This window comes from Dasypus novemcinctus, chromosome 1 (assembly GCF_030445035.2).
Source record: "Dasypus novemcinctus isolate mDasNov1 chromosome 1, mDasNov1.1.hap2, whole genome shotgun sequence".
Lineage (NCBI taxonomy): Eukaryota > Metazoa > Chordata > Mammalia > Cingulata > Dasypodidae > Dasypus > Dasypus novemcinctus.
This window is the reverse complement of record NC_080673.1, coordinates 5,858,647-5,880,882: the sequence shown is the minus strand read 5'-3', so window position 1 is coordinate 5,880,882 and position 22,236 is coordinate 5,858,647. Positions and strand designations below refer to the sequence as shown.

At 38.1% G+C, this 22,236-nt stretch overlaps 1 protein-coding gene across 13 annotated transcripts in view; it reads left to right on the top strand.

The window, feature by feature from the left end:
* The window catches only part of TENM3 (teneurin transmembrane protein 3), a 682,045-nt gene that overhangs the window by 603,613 nt on the left and 56,196 nt on the right, over positions 1-22,236 (top strand). For all 13 annotated transcript variants that reach the window (XM_071213974.1, XM_058305014.2, XM_058304951.2 and 10 more), the window contains 4 exons: positions 4,070-4,331; positions 8,818-9,085; positions 10,320-10,463; positions 21,519-21,768. In XM_071213974.1, the coding sequence (XP_071070075.1) occupies positions 4,070-4,331; positions 8,818-9,085; positions 10,320-10,463; positions 21,519-21,768 (924 nt within the window). The remainder of the gene's footprint in view (positions 1-4,069; positions 4,332-8,817; positions 9,086-10,319; positions 10,464-21,518; positions 21,769-22,236) is intronic.

The following is a 22,236-nucleotide window of genomic DNA, read 5'->3' as shown; positions in this document are numbered from 1 at the left end:
TGAACATATGGGCTATCAATGCCGTCTTCTTTAACGGCTTTACGAAGAGTTTTAACTTCTTCTGCTGTGAAGGGAAGCCAAGTTTGAGGGCGTTGCTGCGTGGGCAGCGGGTTGAGCGGGTATAGCTGGGGGGCGGGAGAATGTGCTTCGCTAGAAGCAGGTGGGGGGCTGCTGCCATACGGTGGTGGCGAGGGAAAGAACGGTAGCGGGAAACAGATGAGAGAATGATGGCTTAGCAGCGTCAAGGCGGCAACAAACTGGCGACGGGATATTTTTGGGCGCTGGACAAGATGGCGGAGCGGCTACATCACTTCTGGGCGCCTGCCAAGATGGCGGTGTAGTTACGTCATTTCCGGGCGCCGGCCAAGATGGCGGCGAAGTCGCGTCATTTCCGGGCGCCGGCCAAGATGGCGGCGAAGTCACGTCATTTCCGGGCGCCGGCCAAGATGGCGGCGAAGTCGCGTCATTTCCGGGCGCCGGCCAAGATGGCGGCTGCATTATTTCCGGGGCAGGGCCGGAAGAAGACGGGACAGGGAGGGGCAGGTAAAGGTGAGAGGAAGCGCCTTTGTTCCCGCCGGCGGGCTCGGATATAGGTGAAGAAGAAGCCGGAAGTGCGCCATTTTGGGCAGAGGTGGAAGAAGAGGGAGAAAGTCCGCTATTTTGAGGAGCTACTGAAGCGGCTTCTGCGGATCGTGGGAAGCGCGGGCGGGGAGGTTCGCGCTCAAGAGCGGCGGCGAGCTGGTCAGACAGAGAATTTGTGTCGCCAGGATCATCGGGCTCATAGTCATTGGGTTGCTTAACCGATTTGTCTCGGATGGCTTCTGACGGCGCACCAAGGAGACAGGCGCGTATGGCTACTAGAGCAGGCAGCAGGCCGGGCGGAAAAGACCGCTTTTCATGCTCTATGGCGGAGGTGACTCGATCTATGAGTCGAGAGTATGTGTCTGGGCTCCAGAGCTGGCAGGTGGCGAGCCACGGATTAAAAGGGAGTAGCAGGTCCCAGTATTTTTGGAGCTGTTTCAGGGAAACGCGGACTCCATTGGTATCAAGCAGGGCGGCTAAAAGCCGAACCTGAGGGGTATGGTGTGAGGAGAGAGAGGCGCCCATAGTGGGAGAAGAAAAGACGGCGATGGGGTCCCTACCTGGAGAGCTGAAATGATCGCCTGTAGACAGCAGCAGCAGCAGCAGCAGCAGAGAGGGGCCGGAGGGCGGTGGAAGGAAAGGATCCCGGACGAGCCCCCTGCTGTGGGCTTGCTATTTTAAGTTAGCAACCCACGAGGACTGGGCGGGCTTCCACGGCTCGGCGGTGAGCCCCTAGGCCAGCGCGTAGGCCTAGGTTCTCCAGGTGTGGGGGACGCGCGGTAAAAACCACGGAGACAGCCTGTGAGAGTGAGCTAGTCCACTTTATTGCGGAAATACACTTGATTATATAAGGTCGGGTCAAGGGAGGGGTAGGAACGGGGGCGATTAACTACGGGGCGGTAGTGGATAGGCGGAGCTGTGCAGGCAGCTATGAGGTAGGCGGTGAAGGATAGCAACGGCTGGAAAAGGGAGATAACAAAGGCTAGGAGGAGGGGTGAAGGGAGGCAGCAACAATTCACAGATAAACAGAAACAGAATTTCTAAGCAAGAGACCAGATTTTCAGGAAATACTAAAGGGTGTGCTAGAGCCTGAAAAGAAAAGACTTGGGAGAGAGGGGCCTGGAAGAGAGTCTAGAAATGAAGATTATATCAATAAAAGTAACTAAGCAGTGTCAAAAGAGTGGTAAAAATAAAATATGACAGATAAAACTCAAGTAGGAATAAACTTAATCAATGATGTAAAGCACTTGTATTCAGCAAACTGCAACTCAATGTTAAAACAAATCAAAAAAGCCCTAAATAACTGGAAGAACATTCCATGCTCATGGATTGGAAGACTAAATATCATTAAGATGTCAATTCTAGTCAAATTAATATACAGATTTCATGCAATCCCAATAAAAATTCCACCAGCATTAAAGACAAAATTGAAAACATGATCATTAAATTTATTTGGGGGAAGTGGACTTGGCCCAGTGGATAGGGCATCCGCCTACCACATGGGAGGTCTGTGGTTCAAATATGGCCCATGTGCAATGCTGATGCGCACAAGGAGTGCCGTGCCACACAGGGGTGTCCCCCACATAGGGGAGCTCCACGCACAAGGAGTGCGCCCCGTAAGGAGAGCTGCCCAGCGCGAAAAATAGCGTAGCCTTCCCAGGAATGGTGCCGCACACACGGAGAGCTGACGCAGCAAGATGACACAAGAAAAAGAAACACAGTTTCCCGTGCCGCTGACAACAACAGAAGCGGACAAAAAGAAGAACACGCAGCAAATGGACACAGAGAGCAGACAGCTGGGACGGGGTGGGGAGGGGAGAGAAATAAATAAAATTTAAAAATCTTAAAAAAAAAATTTTATTTGGAAGGGTAAGAAGTCCTGAATAGCCAGAAACATCATAAAAAGGAAAAGTGAACCCTCATCTCCAGAATTTAAATCATAATACCTACCTATAGTGGTAAAAACAGCATGGTACTGGCCTAAAGACAGACACAATAGAACAGTGGAACCAAATTTATGGTTCATAAACAAACCCTCACATCTGGTGGTAGGTGGTGGATTCTTAAAGGAGATTAAAAGAGGACTGAGTGGACTACTGATATTTAATGTATATAGAATTTTTAATTAACTTTATTGTAAAAGTGTAGAAATATATAGAGTAGATGGTAACACACAGTAAAAGCTAGTTTATAAATGGGGATGTGAGTGAAAATGGTAGTCTAGTTATGTAAATGCCACTTGACAGATTGCTAGAGAATAATCTAGGAACTGGACAGCACAGTAAACCAAGAGGTGGGTGAGAATTGTGGTTGATAGTACAGATGCAAGAGTGTCCTTTGTGAGCTAGAGCAAATGTATAGCACTACTGCAGGGTGTTGGAAATGTGGAGAACCATGGGAAAAATACAGCTGGAGTGGCCTATGGACTGTGGTTAGTAGTAATAATATAATATTCTTGCATCTATGCAAAAGATGTACTGTGTTGATACTGAGGCAGTATGGAAAATGTGAGCCAAATGTACACTATGGACATGGTAACAATCAGGTGATATTATTTTATCTGTAGTGAATGTTCCACCACAGTGTGCTGTCTTGATGGAGGGGTCTTGTTTGGGAATTCTGCACATGTGCATGATTGTGTTGTAAGTTTACAACTTCTGTCATAAAAAATATATTTTAAAAAATAATAATCAGGTGGGTTGAGGGAAAAACACACCAAATATAAGATAAAGACTATGATTAGTAGTAAGATTTTGACAATATTCTTTCATAATTTGTAACAAACATCTCATGCCAATGCAAGGTGTTGGTGGAGGGTTGATGTATGGGACCCCCTGTATGATGTTATGCGTGTTTGCTTTGTAAGTTCACAACTTTTACTATACACTTGTTTATGTATGTTCATATATAAATGACATAAAGATAATAATAGGATTGGTTGGAGGAAAAATACTTTGTTTAGTAGTAAGATTTTGATAATGCTCTTTAATCATTAGTTAAAAAGATTTAACAACAATGTAAGTTATTGGTGGTAGGTTGAGTTATGAGAGTCCTGTAATGATGTTATATATGTTTGTTTTGTAAGTTCACAACTATTATTATACACTTATTATTTGTGTATGTTTATGTATGCGTGATATACTGCAGTAAATTTTTTTTAGAAAAGGAGACAAGTGAGAACACAGAAGAGCCTGCAGCAAATGGACACAGAGAGCAGACTTCAAGCAAGCCACAGGGGGGAGGGGAAATAAATAATTACAGACACAAACACACACACACAAAATTACCAAATTGGTGAATATAAGTAAAGTGTATATGAGTTTTCATTGTATAATTCTTCTACTATTCCTGTAGGTTTAAAATTTTTAATAAAAAAGTTGTTAGAAAAGGTTGATTTTTAAAATAAAGCATATTAACTTAAGGCAGCAGATGTTGGTAGTTACATGGGACCCAGATAATTCATTAAGTGTATCTTGTTTTTTCTTAGGTTTGACTTGGTGGCAAATGGTGGGGCTTCTCTAACTTTGGTATTTGAACGATCCCCATTCCTCACTCAGTATCACACTGTGTGGATTCCATGGAATGTCTTTTATGTGATGGATACCCTAGTCATGAAGAAAGAAGAGAATGACATTCCCAGCTGTGATCTCAGTGGATTTGTGAGGCCAAATCCTATCATTGTGTCATCACCTTTATCCACCTTTTTCAGATCTTCTCCTGAAGACAGTCCCATTATTCCAGAAACACAGGTAGAGTCTTCTAGCAAGCAGTTTTACTGTTTTTTTTTAATAAACCAGATCATGTGGTTCATAAAAACTTGTATATGAAAGGATTACAGAATTCCAGTGCTATCTTAAGTATTTATATAGAATAAAATGTAGTATGTGTGTACCAGAGTAGATTTTTTAAAAATAATTTTTCTTCAAGCTATATCTGAATATATTTATCAGTTGTAACCAAAGAGAAAAGCAACTTAAACTCAACAGCTAGTAATGTGTTTGCTCGTGCATTCGTTCATTCACTGAAAAGAGTTGTGAATGCCCATATGTGGCTGGCATCCTGACTGACACCACAGCAACTGCTGCTGGTACTTACTGCATGGTCATTATCCTCAATAACTTACTGTTCAATTATTATCATAAGTTTAAAAAATATATATTTTGGAAAATAGGTTTTGACAAAAAATACTAATTTTCTCAAGATATTGTTATCTAAATAACTCAGTTATCATGTCTTAACCTCTAATAATTTGTAGTTTAAAAAGCCCTATTTCTCAGGGGGAAAAAACTTAAATAACCATAATTTCACTATTTACTTTTATCTATTGAAATATCTGGGGACTGTTTTCCTTTCTATGTGTCTCCAATTAGAAGTAACTTTCAGCTCTTGAAGGTAGGACATTAGGTTCAATAATACTGGACTTTATTCATAAATAGCTAAGTTTTTAAAAAGTGTTCTTTAAAATACAACAGCACATAGCAACTTTGTCCCTTCATTTCATAATATTTATTGAACCCTGTTATGGACCAAGCCCTGTTGTGTAGAAGAGAGCCGTAAACCAATCAAATGGACTTGCTGCTGCCAAGGAACTTATTAACTAATTGGTGGAGAGAGACAATAAACAGCTATGTCAGGTTATAAGAAGGCTTATAAAAATAATAAAGTGGTTAAAGTAGACAGAGGTGCAATTTTATATAGTGTACTCAGGAAAATCTCTTTGCTAAGATAGCATTGCAGAAGAACTTAATGAAAATGAAGTGATAATCCATGAAAACAGAGGATGAGCATTCCAGGTAGAGCAAAGAGAAAGTAAAAAGCTCTGAGAGAAAAGTATTCTTGGCTTGTTGAAAGAATGGCAAAGAGGCCAGCAGGTGTGGGTGAAGTAAAAGTGGTGGCACACAAATCACAATTATTGAAGGTCATGGCAAAAATAAGGACTTTTTTTACTCCAAGTTATAGGAAGTCATTGGAGGTTTTTAAGCACAGCAGTAACAGGAACTTAATTGCTTTCTTAAAGCACAATTACTGTGCTGAGAATATTCTATATAGGGTTAAGCGTTGAAGCAAAGAACCTGATTGGGGGCAGTCTCAATAGTTGACTGGAGAAATGATGGTTGCTTGGACAGAGGTGGCTGGGGTAGACCTTCAGGAAGTGGATATGTAAGAATGCTGTCCAAGGAAGAGGTTAGGACCAGGGACAGAAATTTGAGAGTCACCAGCATATGATGTACTGAAAACATGAGATGAAATTACCTAACGAGGAAGTATAAATAGAGATTGAAAGAGGTGAACCAAGAAGGCCAAGAATACCAAAATATGGAGAAGGCTCACAGGTAAACGTGGTTCGGAAGAGACACCGCAATGATTTGCTACATAATAGTCAGGCAGACTTTGAGCTGAAACTTTTGTGAGTTCATTGTAACATTCAATTTAATGCTTCCATCCCTGGTCCATTTGTAGTAACTCTAAACTTCCTAAAACAGACTGAACCTAGAGGCAGTGACCATCTATGGACGGCAAATTTCTAAGAAGCCAGGACATTGAAATGGATTTCAATAGTATTTCCATAAATGTATGAAGCCTTTTTTCTACTCATTCATAAAGTCAGCAAACATGTAGTAAAAATTGACTGAGAGACTATTAGGTACCAGATAATTTACTAGGATAAAAAGCAGAATAAGACTTAGATCCAGCCATTCTAAAGGTGGTAAAAGTTTGAATAAAGTACTGTGGACCTTCAAAAGAGAGCTCAGTTTCCAAGGAACCCAAAGACCTCATCAGTAGGGAGGTCCGCCTTAGCAGGAGGAAGGGAAAGGCTGTTCCAGGTGGAGAAGATGCATGAGTAACAGTGTGATCATGAAAACTGGTGAATAAGTGTACTGTATAGAAGGGGAAGGAGGCACAGGATGAGACTGGGGCCTGGTTATTAACGGCCCTGAAATGCCATACAATGGCAATATGAAGCCAGGGGACCAGGACGTTTTTTCAACATTTCTCTAACAGTAACTCAAGAGACAAAATGGTTCTGTACATATTCAGTACATATGTTGCTTAGACGAGGAACATCTAAAAATCACAATGACACTGGAAGAGGTAATGAAGTAGAGATGTACGGCGTAGAACTGACAGGACTTACTTTCTAACTGAATGTTTAATGAGGTCAAGAATGGGGCTTAGTGATCATTCAGCTGGCAAAAGTGGGCTTAATGATTTATTTTCCCACTCTGGGCTTGATTTACTTCTACTAATGCAAAATAGCACCATCAAGTTAAATTACATAGGAGAAACACATGCTTTAGTGAGCTAAATTACAGGTATTTGTTCCACGGAAATAGGTTAATGATGACAGAGACAATAATCAGTTATTAAAATTAGGAATAACACATGAGACATTGAAATAGAGAAGCAGCTCCTAGAAGATCATAGATAATACATATTAATGGAGGACCGTTTTACATATAGAAAAAATTAGGTTGAAAATAAAATTAAAGGGAAATAAGTAATATACTTAAGGGTCCAATCACTTTTATTTTCAGGGTTGTTCAGGAGTCACAGAAACTATCTTTCAAACTAACCCACTGATATTTCGCCATGATGACAGGAGAACTGAGTTTAATTACTGACCCTACACCCATTCCCAAATTTCCTGTCAGTCTTAAATTTAATAACAACCCTGGGTCTAATGGAGCTCTAAAAAATTTCTATATGTTCCTAAAACTATTTTGTTTTAAACGGTTCTGTGGCTGAATTCAGTCAACATGTTGTTAAGGAAAATACTAACTGCAACAAATTGGTATATCATTTACAGCAATGCCTTCCTTGCTCTATTACAGTGCATCACATTCCTCTTCGTGCCAACACTGACTCACAGGCCAGAATGGAAGTTTGTTTAGTCCGTTCATTTGCACTCCTTCCAACTGTGTGATTGTTTATATGGAAACCAATGGCAGTGTCCTCAGTATTAAGGATTCTACTTAAGATATTAAAATTTGGAGATGGCAGAAATACATCATTCCTAACCACTCCATTAAACCTGTTCTCTGTGGGAAGTGATGGGGGAGAAAGAGGAAACACTCCTGACTACTGACTCACTAGTCTAAGCTTTTTCTAGCATGAAAAGACAATCCTTTATGTCTGAATAATGAATTTCAATAGGGAAATATGACGAAGACTTTGAAAACACTAATTATTCGTGAATAAAGTAGCAAGTTCCTGGCAAAGGTTCTTGGACAGTCTGCCTTGCACTTTATAATAAATCTACTAAGTCTGGGAAGAGCCATTATTATTAACCAAATGAATAGGAACACTGGGGAAGAGAATCTGAATTGTTTAGCAAGATTTTAAATAAACTACATAAAATATATTTTTCAAAATAGTTAATTATTTGGCATAATGTATTTTGTGTAAGTCAATATAAATATTATTTACATTCATTGAGCTAGTCACAGTGATGGGTAATCTTCAGCATTAAGAATATGATTTTTTAATAAATTTTCAAGGTGATAATCTTTACACAGATAATTGTCTTAACTTGTTACCGTCCAGCTTCAGTTCTGAATGTGCATATTGAGTGTCTGCTTTGTGCATTCAATGACATGTGTTGTTCTCTGGGGAAAAAATGTATGCAAATTTGAAATATTACCTTGTTTACTGTCATAAAAATAAAAACCAGTGGTGAGTCCTGCCTCAGTATTTAACAAAATATGAGAATGTACCGTTGTACATTACCTCTAAACATGGATATGGAAATTTGGTATGATTTAACCCAAATGAATTGATCTTTTTTGTTATCATTCCTTCTTTTATAGGCTCTGGTCAGCCAGGTGATGAAACCATAGGTGTACATTTCACCCCTAAATAAGCCAGCGGGTGCAGGCCAGCTCTCTGGCCTAGACCACCTCCCTGTCCTGAGCAAACCGTCTTACATAGGTCTACTTTAATTCTCCAGGGGGACTGAGGTGAAAGACGGGTTAGTACGAATCCACTGTGACCACGAAACTAACACGTCAGTACACGTCAGCCTGATGGAGCAGTCACAGTGCCTGAATAAAGAAATGACAAGAGACTGCTTTTAGAGGAGAGAAATTGGTCTGGCAGCAGTTAGTTTTAATTATGCATATTTATGAATAGTAAATCTTTGGTCTCATATTAGTTGTTTTATTAGACTTTTAAATACATTTATCTGCTAAGTCACACAGAATCACATTTTGAAGCTTCTGCTTTATTCAAATGTAGGTACTCCATGAAGAAACCACAATTCCAGGAACAGATTTGAAACTTTCGTACTTGAGTTCCAGAGCTGCAGGATATAAGTCAGTTCTAAAGATCACCATGACTCAGTCTGTTATACCATTTAATTTGATGAAGGTTCATCTTATGGTAGCTGTAGTCGGAAGACTCTTTCAAAAGTGGTTTCCTGCTTCACCAAACTTGGCCTATACTTTTATATGGGATAAAACAGATGCATATAATCAGAAGGTCTATGGTCTTTCTGAAGCTGTTGGTAAGTTCCATATAAATCTTTACTGCATCTAAAAAATTGTCTTGCAGTTAGAACTGTCAGAAAATTCATTGTAGCCCATGGAAAGACAAGGAATAAGCAGATAGGAAGGCAGTAATGTTGTCCTAGGAAAGTTATGACTGGTTTATAACTACCATGGGAGAAAGCAACGTATTCCCTATGACAAGAAAAAGAAAGTATCAGTGTTTCTGGCTGAAATTATATCTTAGAGGAATGTTCTAAATGAGATTTTACATTGTCGTATTCATTTTTTAAATGTTGCTTCCCTTCATTTGTCTTTTCCTTTTTTCTTTTTTTTTTTCTTTATAACTTTGCCCAGCTTGTCTTATCCTTTTTTATGCTTTCCATTCTATTTTAACACTAATGTAGTTTCAACTCATAATGAAATTTAACTAAAATATCAGAATATGACACAAAATTTATATTCAAAAATTATTTCAGCTCTTTTGGTTAAAAGGGCCAGTCAATTCCCTGGAAAGACATTCTTAAAACACCAGTAAAACCAATTGTGTTTAACTGTATGACAGGAAAATAAAGTAAAAACTGAAGGATAATGTGTGGGTTTTTTCTGTTAGCTTTACCTGAAAATACAACAGTCATTTTGAAAATAAATATATAATTTGTACTTGAATTCAAATTAATCAGATAATTGCCGCTTTTCTCTATTCACTTTGTTCTAAATTTAAAAATCTGTTTCAAAATTTAAAAATCTGTTTCATTTTGAACTCTAAAAAGGTTTTCATTTGTGTTTATTCATGTTAATTTACTGTAGTTCAGTCCCGAGAATAACATCTGAATATAATGTCATAACCTGCTTACCTTTTTTGTTCTATTGAGAATAACTATATTTTTAAATACTTTCTATAACTTAATGTTCTTGGAAACTAAACAGCTCTAATTATTTAGATAGAAAACATTATTTTTAGTTGTCATCTAATCATCATTTGGTTCCAACTTAACTGGTTTAATCAGTTACCCAATCTGGACTTTATCTTGTCCTGTGAAAACTTTGGTGAAGGAGTGATAAGGAGATATAATATTTGGAGACTATTAGAAAAATAGCTTTTCTGTGAACAAAATCTTCTCACATAAAAAAATTAACTTTGCTCACAATATAGTCTTGGAACACAATTGTGAGAAAAGCAGTTTTATGAAAATAATAAAATAAGTTGCCTTTCCACCAGCTAAAAAGAACTGTGACTTGTTTTGATTCCAGTGTCAGTTGGATATGAATATGAATCTTGTTTGGACCTGACTCTGTGGGAAAAGAGGACCGCCATTTTGCAAGGCTATGAATTAGATGCTTCCAACATGGGTGGTTGGACATTAGATAAACATCATGTGCTGGATGTACAAAACGGTAAGTTTTTGTTTACAAATAGTTAATACTGTTCATCTTCAAAATTTTTATTACATTGCAGCAACAATTTATCCTGTGCATGCTATAGAATTAGAATTAGAAGAAATATCAAAACTATATTTTTTAACACTATAAAAACCTAAAGTGGGAACCAGGTAATAATATTTATTTAATTGTTCATGTATTCACAACCAAAACAGTTTTTCCTTTTGAAATAAGTGACTGATTTTGGTGCTGCAGTGAAAGGATGATGTGGTGGGCCCTGTCCTCACCACAGGTCCATCTGGGAGTATCTTAATTCTTTGGTGAGTTAATGAGTGTGCTCACAGAGACTTCAAGAAAGTTTACCAGAAATGGAGGGGAGGAGCACCACCCCGTGGGCAGGAGGAGGGATGGTGCACCCTCAGCCTTTCTGGGCAACTGCAGGTGCTTTCGGACCACACAGCTTGGATTATTAGACTCCTGTGTTTGCACCCCTGCCCAGGGGAAGGGAGAAAGGGGCATGGAGCTTCATCGGTTTCAGAGGCAGCGCAGGCAGCATCAGCCTCCGTGGATTTCAGTACCAACCTAATCTTCAGCTACTATTCCATAGCTAGCAAGGGTGAAAGGGCAAGAAACAGATGAAAAAGAGCTGAAATTTTTCAGATTGGCTAAATGTTTTAGCCAAATTAATTTGAACCAAACTATAGAAGAGGGGCTATAGCACAAAGCCAGTCAAACAGAAAGCCCTAGACTAAAGAGAGAAAAGGAGCCAAGAGTAAATACATCAAGAAAATCAGATGCAGAGATCCCAACAAAAATTTATAATCTATACCAAGAAAGAGGAAGATATGGCCCAAAGGAACGAAGTAGGCCTCCCAATAACCTAAAGCAGTTGAGACAATTAATCATAGATGTTAAAACAGATCTCCTTAATAAATTGAATGGGATGGCTAACAAGATTAAGAATATCAAGAAGACACTGGGTGAGCACAAAGAATTTGAGAGATACTTAGAAAAATAGCAGATCTTACAGAATAAAAGGTACAATAAATGAAATTTAAAAAACACTGGAGGCATGTAACAGCAGATTTGAAGAGGCAATAGAAAGGATCAGTAAGCTTAAAAGACAGGCCCTCGGAGAGCATACATACGAAAGAACAGATAAAGAATGGAAAAGTATGAACAGAGTCTCAGGTAACTAAATGATAGCAAGAGACATGCAAACATATGTGTCATGGGTGTCCCAGAAGAAGAGAAGGGAAAGGGGGAAGAAGGAATATTTCAGGAAATAATGGTAAAAAACTTCCCAACCCTATTGAAGGCCATAGATATCTGTGTCCAAGAAGCACAATGTACTCCCATCCAAATAAATGCAAATAAACCTACTCAGAGACACATACTAGTCAGAATGTATATTCAGCTAACTAGGATGCCCCAAATTACATGTGGCAAACACTGGCAAAACTGAAGGGAAAAATAGATGTCTCTACAATAATAATTAGAGACTTCAATGTACCTCTTTCTTCATTGGATAGATCATCTGGGCAGAGGATCAATAAAATAGCACAGAGCTTGAATATATGATAAACTAAACCTAAAAGACATATATAGACCATTGCACCCCAAAACAGCAATTTCTCATGGATCTTTCCACAGGCTAGACCACGTGTATGGTCACAAAGCAGATCTCAATAAACTCAACAAGATTGAAATTATACAAAGGACTGTTTCTGTTCATAAGGCAATAAAGATGGAAATCAACAACAGGCAGAGAAAGGGAAAATTCACAAGTATATGGCGATTAAACATGCATATAAATCAGTGGGTTGAAGAAATTTGAAGAGAAATCAATATCCCGAGATGGACGAAAATGATAACACAACATATCAGAGCCTATAGGATGCAGTGAAGATAGTGATGAGAGGGAAATTTGTAGCCCTCAATGCTTACCTTAAAAAAGAAGTAAAAGCTAAAATCAGTGACCTAACTACACAGCTGTAGACCAGAAGAACAGAAAACTATGCCCAAAGCAAGCAAAAGGAATGAAATAAGATCAGAGCAGCAATAAATGAAATTGAGAACCACCACCACACACAAAAAAAAAAAAAAAAATAGAGAATTAGCAAAACAAAAAACTCATTCTTTGAAAAGATCAACAACAATGACAAATCCTTATCTAGACAAAAAAAAGAAAAGGAGAAGATGCAAATAAAAAATAAAAAATCGTAAAAGGATACTATGAACTGGACGCCAACAAACTAGACAATGTAGATGAAATGGAAAAATTTCTAAAGACATACAAACAACTTACACTAACCCTAGAACAGGGGTTCTTAACCAGGGGGTCCATGGAAAGATTTTAGGGGATCCTTGAGCTTGAAGTGGAAAAAAATCAACTTATTACCTTTATTTTCTCTGACCTATGATGTTGAGTGTCATAAAACTATCTGCCGCTACATTCTAAGAAGTGGTCCAGGGAAACGGACTTGGCCCAGTGGTTAGGGCGTCCGTCTACCACATGGGAGGTCCGCGGTTCAAACCCCCGGCCTCCTTGACCCGTGTGGAGCTGGCCCATGCGCAGCGCTGATGCGCGCAAGGAGTGCCCTGCCACGCAGGGGTGTCCCCCACGTAGGGGAGCCCCACGCGCAAGGAGTGCACCCCGTAAGGACAGCCGCCCAGCGTGAAAGAAAAGTGCAGCCTGCCCAGGAATGGCGCCGCCCACACTTCCCGTGCCGCTGACGACAACAGAAGCGGACAAAGAAACAAGACGCAGCAAATAGACAAAGAGAACGGACAACCGGGGGGGGGGGGGGGGGGGGGGCGGGGATTAAATAAATAAATAAATCTTTTTTTAAAAAAAGAAGTGGTCCATGGTTTTCACCTGACTGGCAAAAGGGTCTGTAGTACAAAAAAGGTCAAGAACCCCTACCCTAAAAGGAATAGAAGGCCTCAGCAAACCAATCACAAATAAAGGGACTGAAACAGTCATCAAACAACTCCCCAAAATGAAAATCCTAGGACCCAGATGGCTTCACAGGAGTTCTCTCAAGCATTGAAAGAAGAGATAATACCAATCTTCAGCAAACTCTTCCAAAATTCTGAACAGGAAAGAATGTTACCAAACTCATTTTATGAAGCCAGTATCACCCTAATACCAAGGCCAGATAAAAGATATTAAGAAAACAGAAAATTACAGACCCATTTCCCTAATGAATCGAATATAAAAATCCTCAACAAAATACTTGCTAATTGAATCAAACAACACATTAAAAGAAGTATTCATCATGATCAAGTGGGTTTTATCCCAAGCATGCAAGGGTGGTTCATTATAAGAAAATCAATCAGCATAGTACACCACATTAATAAATCAAAGAAGAAAAATCATAGAACCATCTCAATTGACACAGAAAAGGACTTTGACAAAATCCAGCATCTGTTCTTGGTAAAAACACTCCAAAAGATAAGAATCAAAGGAAACTTTCTGAACATGGAAAAGGAATACATGAAAAACCCACAGCTAACATTGTGCTCCATAGTGAAAGACTGAAAGCTTTCCCTTTGAGATCAGGAACAAGACAAGAATGCCCCCTGTCACCACCATTGTTCAGTATAGTGCTAGAGGTTCTAGCTAGAGCAGTCAGGCAAGAAAAACAAATAAAAAGCATCCAGATTGGAATGGAAGAAGTAAAAATTTTGCTATACACAGATGATAGGATCCTATACCTAGAAAGACCTGAAAAAAATCTATAACAAAACTATTAGAACTAATAAACAAATTCAGCAGAGTAGCAGTATACAAGACTGATAATGCAAAAATTGGAAGTGTTTCTATACACTAGTAGTGAGCATCCTGAGGAGGAAATAGGAAAAAGATTACATTTATCAAAGTGACAAAAAGAGTCAAATACTTAGGGAATAAACTTAACCACAGTCATAAAGTACTTGTATTCAGAAAACTGCAATGCACTTCTTTTAAAAGAAATCAAAGAAGACCTAAATAAATGGAAGAACATTCCATGTCTATGTATTGAAAGATAAATTCCACCCAAACTGACATACAGATTCAGTGTAATCCCAATAAAAATTCCAACAGCTGGAAGCAAATGTGGCTCAAGCAGTTGAGTGCCCACTTCCCACAAGAAAAGTCCCAGGCGTGGTTGCTGGTTCCTGCTAAAGAAAAAACAGACAGTAGCAGAACACAAGTGCGAACAAATGAGGGAGCCATGGTGGGGCGGGGATTCCAGCAGCCTTTTTTAAAATAAATGGAAAACTCAATTATTAAATTTATTTGGAAGGTTAAGGGGCCCCAAAGAGTCAGAAACATCTTTCTTAGAAAGGAAAAACAAAATTGGAGAACTCTCACTTCTGGACTTTAAACTCATATTACTTGGCTACAGTGGTAAAAAGCAGACCAATGGAACCAAAATGATGTTTCAGAAACAGACCCTCACATCTACGGTCAAGTGATTTTTGACAAGACAGTCAAATCCACCCAGCTGAGGCAGAACAGTCTATTCAACAAATGGTGCTGGGAGAAAAGGACATCCATATCCAAAAGAAAAGAAAAAAGACTCCTACCTCATACCTTATACAAAAAGTAATTCAAAAAGGCCTAAATAAAAAAGGTGCAACCATAAAGCTCCTACAAGAAAATATATAGAAACTCTTCAAGACCCGGTGGTAGGTGGTGGTTTCTTAAACCTTACACCTAAAGCATGAGCCACAAAAGAAAAAATGTATAAATGGGACCTCTTCAAACTCAAACACTCTTGTGCTTCAAAGGACTTTGTCAAGAAGGTGAAACGGCAACCCACTCAAGGAGAGAAAATATTTGAAAACAACATACCCAATAAGAGCCTGATTTCCATGCTATATAAAGAGATCCTACAACTCAAAAAAAAAAAGAGGGAAGCAGACGTGGCTCAACAGACAGAGTGTCCGCCTACCATGTAGGAGGTCCAAGGGTTCAATACCCAGGGCCTCCTGGCTCATGTGGCGAGCTGGCCCACGCACAGTGCTGCTGCGTGCAGGGAGTGCCAGCTCACACAGGGATGCCCCCATGTAAGGGTACCCCCCGCGCAAGGAGTGGCCCCTGTGCAAGGAGAGCCAACCCACACGAAACTGCAGCCCACCCAGGAGTGGTGCCACACAAAGGAGACCTGACACAGCAAGATGACGCAACAAAAAGACACGGTTCCCCAGCGCCACCTGATGAGAACACATGCGGACACAGAAGAACACATAGCGAATGGACGGAGAGAGCAGACAACTGGGGGGGAGAGAAAAAAATAAATATTTAAAAAAATAAAGGAGCAAGCAATCCAATTTAAAAATGGGCAAAAGACTTAAATAGACATTTCATCCAAGAAGAAATACTAAAGGCAAAAAAACACATGAAAAAACGTTCAATATCACTAGCTATTAGGGAATTTCAAATCAAAAACTACAATGAGATTTCATCTCACGCCTCATAGAATGACCGTTATAAAGAAAAGAAAAAAAACAGAAAAGTGCTGGAGAGGATGTGGAGAAAGAGGTAGTCTTTCACTGTTGGTGGGAATGTGGAATGGTGCGGCCTCTGTGGAAGACAGTTTGGTGGTTCCCCAAGAAGCTATATATAGAACTGCTGTATGATCCAGCATCCCTCTACTAGAAATATATCCAGAAGAAGTGAAAACAGTGACACAAACAGACATTTGCACAATTGCCAAAAGACAACTCGTTTCCATCAACCAATGAACGGATAAACAAAATGTGGTATATGCGTACGATGGAATACCATGCTGCTGTGAGAAGCAATTTCATTTCAGTAACATGGATAAATCTTGAGGATGTGCTAAGTGAAATAAACCAGACACAAAAGACAAATATATAGTCTTACTAATACTGTCTCACTAAAATGAACTAAATACAAAGAATAAACACATGGAGTTAAAACCTCGACTATGGGTTACTGGGAAATAGGATGAGGACTGAGAAGGGGTGCCGAAGCTTAGTGTATGTAGAACATTCACTTAGCTTGACTGTACAAGTGTGGAAATGGATTAAGAGTTGATAGTAACACATTATAGTGAGTATAACACTGGTGGTTTATAAATGGAATTGTGGCTGAAAGGGGCAGTCTAGGGATGTTTATAAATGTCAGTTGAAAGTAAGCTAGAGACTAACCTAGGGACTGAATAAATAGTGAATCCAGAGGTGGCTAAGGATTGTGGTTAATAGTACAAATACAAGAATGTTCTTCTATGAACTAGAACAAATGTATGTCACTATTACAAGGTGGTAAGAATATAGTGATGCATGGGATAAAGACAATGTAGCTTATGGACTATAGTTAACAGTAATATTGTAACATTCTTACGTCAGTGTCTAAGGAGGTACTAAATGAACACTAAGGATCAATAATAGGGGGAGGAATGGGACTTTTTTCTTTTGAATTAATGGGAAATGTTTAATGGTTTAGTGGGGCAATGATGGCACAACTCTGTGATAATAGAAAAGCTGCTGAATTGTACACTTTGGAGAGAATATTCAAGTCAGGGGACTGTAACACAGTGAACCATGTGGAAAACGAACTGTGCCTCACAGTACAAATATGAGAGTGTTCTCTCATGAACTATAACAAATGTACAACACTAATAAATAGTGTTAGTAATTGGGGGTATATGGAAAAATATATACCAAATTTACTCTCTGGACGGTAGTGGTGAAAGTCTGATCATGTCCCTTCATAATCTCTAACAAATGTTTCACAACAATTTAAGGTGGAGGTGGAGGGGTGATGTATGGAAATTCTGCATATTTTCCATGCTTGTATATATATATAAGCTCACAACTTCTCTAATAAAACGAAATGAACCCAAAAAATGGAGGGCAGAATTAAAAAACAGTAAAGAAAAACTAAAATTCTATTTCATTTTACCAAAATATTCCTAATAGATCTTAGTCCTAGGGTAATAAATATATGCTAATGAAGTGTCTAGATTTTTTCAGTTCTGATTAGACTGCATATGTGAAATAAAATACTCTCCCTCTCAAATCAAATTATATATACTGTTACTTGACTTTGTGGATATTAGGCGAGGATAGAGAATAATCTGAGAAAAGAAGAATCAAAAGTATTACTCGGAGCAGATCTAAGTGAATACACACTGAAGAAACGTTTCTCTCCTTTTAGGTATCACAAATCAAAAGAGATAAATGACTTAGAAAATGTGACCAGCTTAACCTCATAAAGAATATTATTTATAAACAAATTCTCTTGCCTTTACTGTGTTTCTAACATTTAGCCCACATACTGGCTGAATCTCAGATAATTTAAAAGTGCTTTCTTAGCCTTTTATCCTAAATCATATCCTGTTGGTAACTTATTACTCTCCTTTTAAAAGTAGCCAGAGAAGAAAATTTCATAATCTTAGCAAAATAATCCAGCTTTTGACTTTGCAGAGGTTTTTGGAAGGTTTAGAATGTTCATTTCACTATGTAATACAATTATATGTTTATCTTGATGATCACTTTTTTACATTGAAGTTGCTTTGATGTCCATCCCTTTTTTTGGTACGCGTTGGAGAGGGTACATTTTAAACTTTCAAAGCTACTAAGAGTGTAACTTTCCATGTCAGTTCTTGAAAATGCTGGTGCCTTACCTCCAGGAAGGAATTAAGTCAGTAGTAAGAAAAACTAATCCAGAAAAAAAACTTTCACACCTTCACTGTTTTATAAAAGTACTAAGTTCTCCCGCCTTCCCAATTGGGATCCTGGACATCAGGTTGTCGTTCATTCTGCACACCAAAGGATTAGAAGCAGAGTCCAATAACTACTGCCACGTGCAGCACTCACATTGGAAGCGTGGGATTCCAAACCAAGGAGGATGCTCAAGACTTCTCTTAGAGCATCAGTAGGTATCTGAAGCAATAGTAGTTTCTGTCTGTAATGTGTGGAGCACAAGGCTTAATCATGGTCTTTCAAAATGCAAAGCCATAAACCAACTATGCTAGTAACTGCTCTGGATTAAATTATATGTCATACGTATTGCTAAATCTCTTCAGAAATTATATACAAATAAAAGTGGCGAAGGGACCTCTAGATGCATTTTTATATTATGATGAGAAAATAGGGTAAAGATATTAACCAGTTAACCACAGGATATCATGCAAGAGATTATGAACCAGTAAACAAGACAAGGCGCTCCAGGGAAGTCCATGTCATCCCTCAGTAATTCAACACTGGTATGAAATCCAGAGTTCAGGATAGTATTCAGGTGGTTTTAAAACTTACAGATATTCTCTGAGTGTGTATGTTATATATAATATTTCAGTGTAGTCTAAAATCAGAATAACAGTTTGCTTTCACAGAAATATCAGGTCAAGTATAAAAACTGGGCTAGTCAAAATTCTGTCCTCCAAAAAATGTTTTAAATTATAAAATATTTGATATTTTTAAATGTGAGGTAACCTAAGTCAAGGGATGAATTCTAAGAGATGAATTGATTGTGATTTTAAATTTTATCCAAGAGCAGAATTTGATAAGTAGTGGATTTTCAAAGTGACATGTGTCTAATTAGATAAACAAAGTGATTTGTAATCATGACAAGGTAGATGAGCTATGGAAATGTATTACTGAGGAAAAGAAGACAAAAATGTAAGACAGTGACAGGTGTTTGTGCAGGCACCCTGAAACATGGATATAAACATTCTAATGTTCATCTTTCTGTTTCTGTCATAAAAGAGGAAAATCATGAAGGGCCAATCGTTCAAAGTAATGACTGAATAAATCAGGTGCAGTAGAGTAGTAGGCTGACTTGTAGGATTCATCTGATGAAAATTATAAAACTGGCTCTGATAGGAAATTATAGTTCCGTAATTGTGAAATAACTTAATCACAGAAAGAAGGATCTTAGGTATCATTAATGTATTCTTTGAATTTTCAAGGAAAAATGCATTTCTTCCTTGTTATGATGTAGCTTTGTTTAGATTATTTTTCCTCAAATTTGAATAAACCTGTTTCATCTTTCCTGATTTCTTTATGTAAATTTTCTATAATTATTACATTATCTGAATAGTGAAAGCATTGAGAAAAGTAATCATAGAATTCAGCAAAAATGTGCTGAGCTATATAAGGGGAACATAATTATTCTGATCTCTTCCATGCTTTAAAATTATCCCAGAGTGAGGGGAAAACACTTTCTCAAGCTTCTTGTTTGTATTTTCATGGGATTGATTCTTTTGACACTCTATCTGCCGATAAGTATAACCATTGGTTCTGAGGACTGCTTGGAAACATAAAGTATTCAATAAATACAATATGTGAAGCTCTAAAGTCACAGCAGCAGGTGCTTTATACAGATAATAACACATTGAGAAGAGTCATGAAATATGCATGAAACAATAACAGCTGACCATTCAGTCTACATCAAAACAAAATGGAGCCATTGATCTATATAAAGTGATGGTAAAATGAATAAAATCAGAAACTCATTAAAATCAGAAACTCAACTCAAATCTGGTGCCTAACTATGAAAATATTTAATATTCATTTGGTACTTTTTTCTGAGATTTTCAGTGAAGACCATAAAAGGATGAGACTGGGGAATGGGGAGTATATGGAGACCTCATATTTTTTTAATGTAATATTTAAAAAAATAAAAAATGTTAAAACCTGTGTTCAAAATTGTATAAGTTTTCTGGATAATTATGAGGGGAGAATAAATATAGATTTATTGTAAAGAAAAAAATAATAAAAGGATGAGACTGGGGAAACGGATGTGGCTCAAGCAGTTGGGCTCCCATTTACCATGTAGGAGGTCCAGGTTCAATGCCCAGGGCTTCCTGGTAAGGACAAACTGGCCCACGCAGCATGCTGGCCCATGCGGAGTGCCAGCTCACATGGAAATACTGCCCCATGCGGGAAAACCGCCACACGCAGAGTGCCAGCTAACAGAGTGGACACAGCAGGATGATGCAACAAGAGACACATAGGAGAGAAAATAAGACAATGTAGCAGAACAGGAGCTGAGGTGGCACAAGAGAGTAATCGCCTCTCTCCCACTCTGGAAGGTCCCAGGATCAATTCCAGGAGCTGCCTAATGAGAATGCAAGCAGACACAGAAGAACACACAGCGAATGGACACAGAGCAGACAATGGGGGAACAGGGTGTGGAGGGGTGTAGAAAGAAGTCTTTAAAAAAAAAAGAAAAACGAGCAGAATGGCATGGCATCTTGTCTTCTTAAAATTATTGTCACTTTTATACCTGGAAGTAGAATTTACTTTAAGTAATAAACTGCCCTTCCACAATAGTTTTGTTACATTTGAAATTTTTAATAACAGCAGTTATATTCATTGTTATCTTATCAGATGAGGGTATAAACAAGAATATTCTTTGACAGTATAGTTATAGGTGAGTTAAAAATAGGCCTTTAATTAACAGCTTTGAAGGTTTGTTATATATTTCCTAACTTTTTTCCTGTAAAGTATTTTTAAGTTTTTCTAAATCAACAATAAACTACTTCATAGGAAGAAATTCATATTTGTGGTGCATATTTTATTAATTGGATTAATACATAATATTTTCAACATTGTTTAAAAATTAGGCAAATTTGTTATTCCCTGAATAACCATGTAAAGCATGGTTCTCAAACTTGGCTGCACATTAAGTTCACTTTGACAGTTTTTAAAAATCTCAATGCCAAGGCTACACCCCAGAACAGTTAAATCAGAATCTCTCAGAGTGGGAACCAGGCATCAGTATTTTTTATACCTCCTCAGGCAGTTCTGATTGGTAGCCAAGTTAGAGAATCACTGATGTAAAGACCTTGGGTTTTCAATTTTTCTTGTTTGTCCTTTTTTTCCTTTTATCAGATATTTTTTAAAATTCATAATAGACATCACTTTTTTATATCTTAGGTACTTAATCACATAATGTTTTACACTAAGTAACGGAATAGAGTTCTTTCCAATAGAACGTTAAATAAGTTTTTCCAATCTAAATCTAAAAGGCACTGAATTGTAATTGGATCTATAGTGAATATGTTACACACTTTCTGTCATAAGAAAAATACCTTTTCTTTCTTCTAGGTATCCTGTACAAGGGAAATGGGGAAAATCAGTTTATCTCCCAACAGCCTCCGATTGTCAGTAGTATCATGGGCAATGGACGAAGGCGCAGTATCTCATGCCCAAGTTGCAATGGTCAAGCTGATGGTAATAAACTATTGGCCCCAGTTGCATTAGCTTGTGGGATCGATGGCAGTCTATATGTAGGAGATTTCAACTATGTTCGGCGGATATTCCCTTCTGGAAATGTAACAAGTGTTTTAGAACTAAGGTATGTCTTTCTTTAAATTAGGATTTCAAAGCTGAACATGACTTTTTTTTTTTTAATGTTGAATATAATGTACGAATTTATTTGTTTCAACATTTCTTCCTAGTGTTTAAATTTCTATCTAGAAAGAAGTTAGGGTCTTAGTTAGGTGAGGAGAATCACAACACATACATTGTACCATAAATGTATGAGCATATAAAGTGACCCAGTATAGAAAATAGCTCACTGACTTCAGTGCTCTAGAAGGATACAACTTTGATTTTTAAACCCCTTTAGTATTCTATAGAATAACCCTGTGATATAGTTGTTTCCCTCATATTTATTTCACAGCGGTTGAAATTAAGGCATAAAATATTTTCTTATGCTATCAAGAGATAATAGTAAAAGAACTAAGGCTGTAACTTTTAACAAGATTAATGGCTTTTCAAGTCGGGTTAATCATTATGCATAATGCCAGTAATGAAGGTAAGA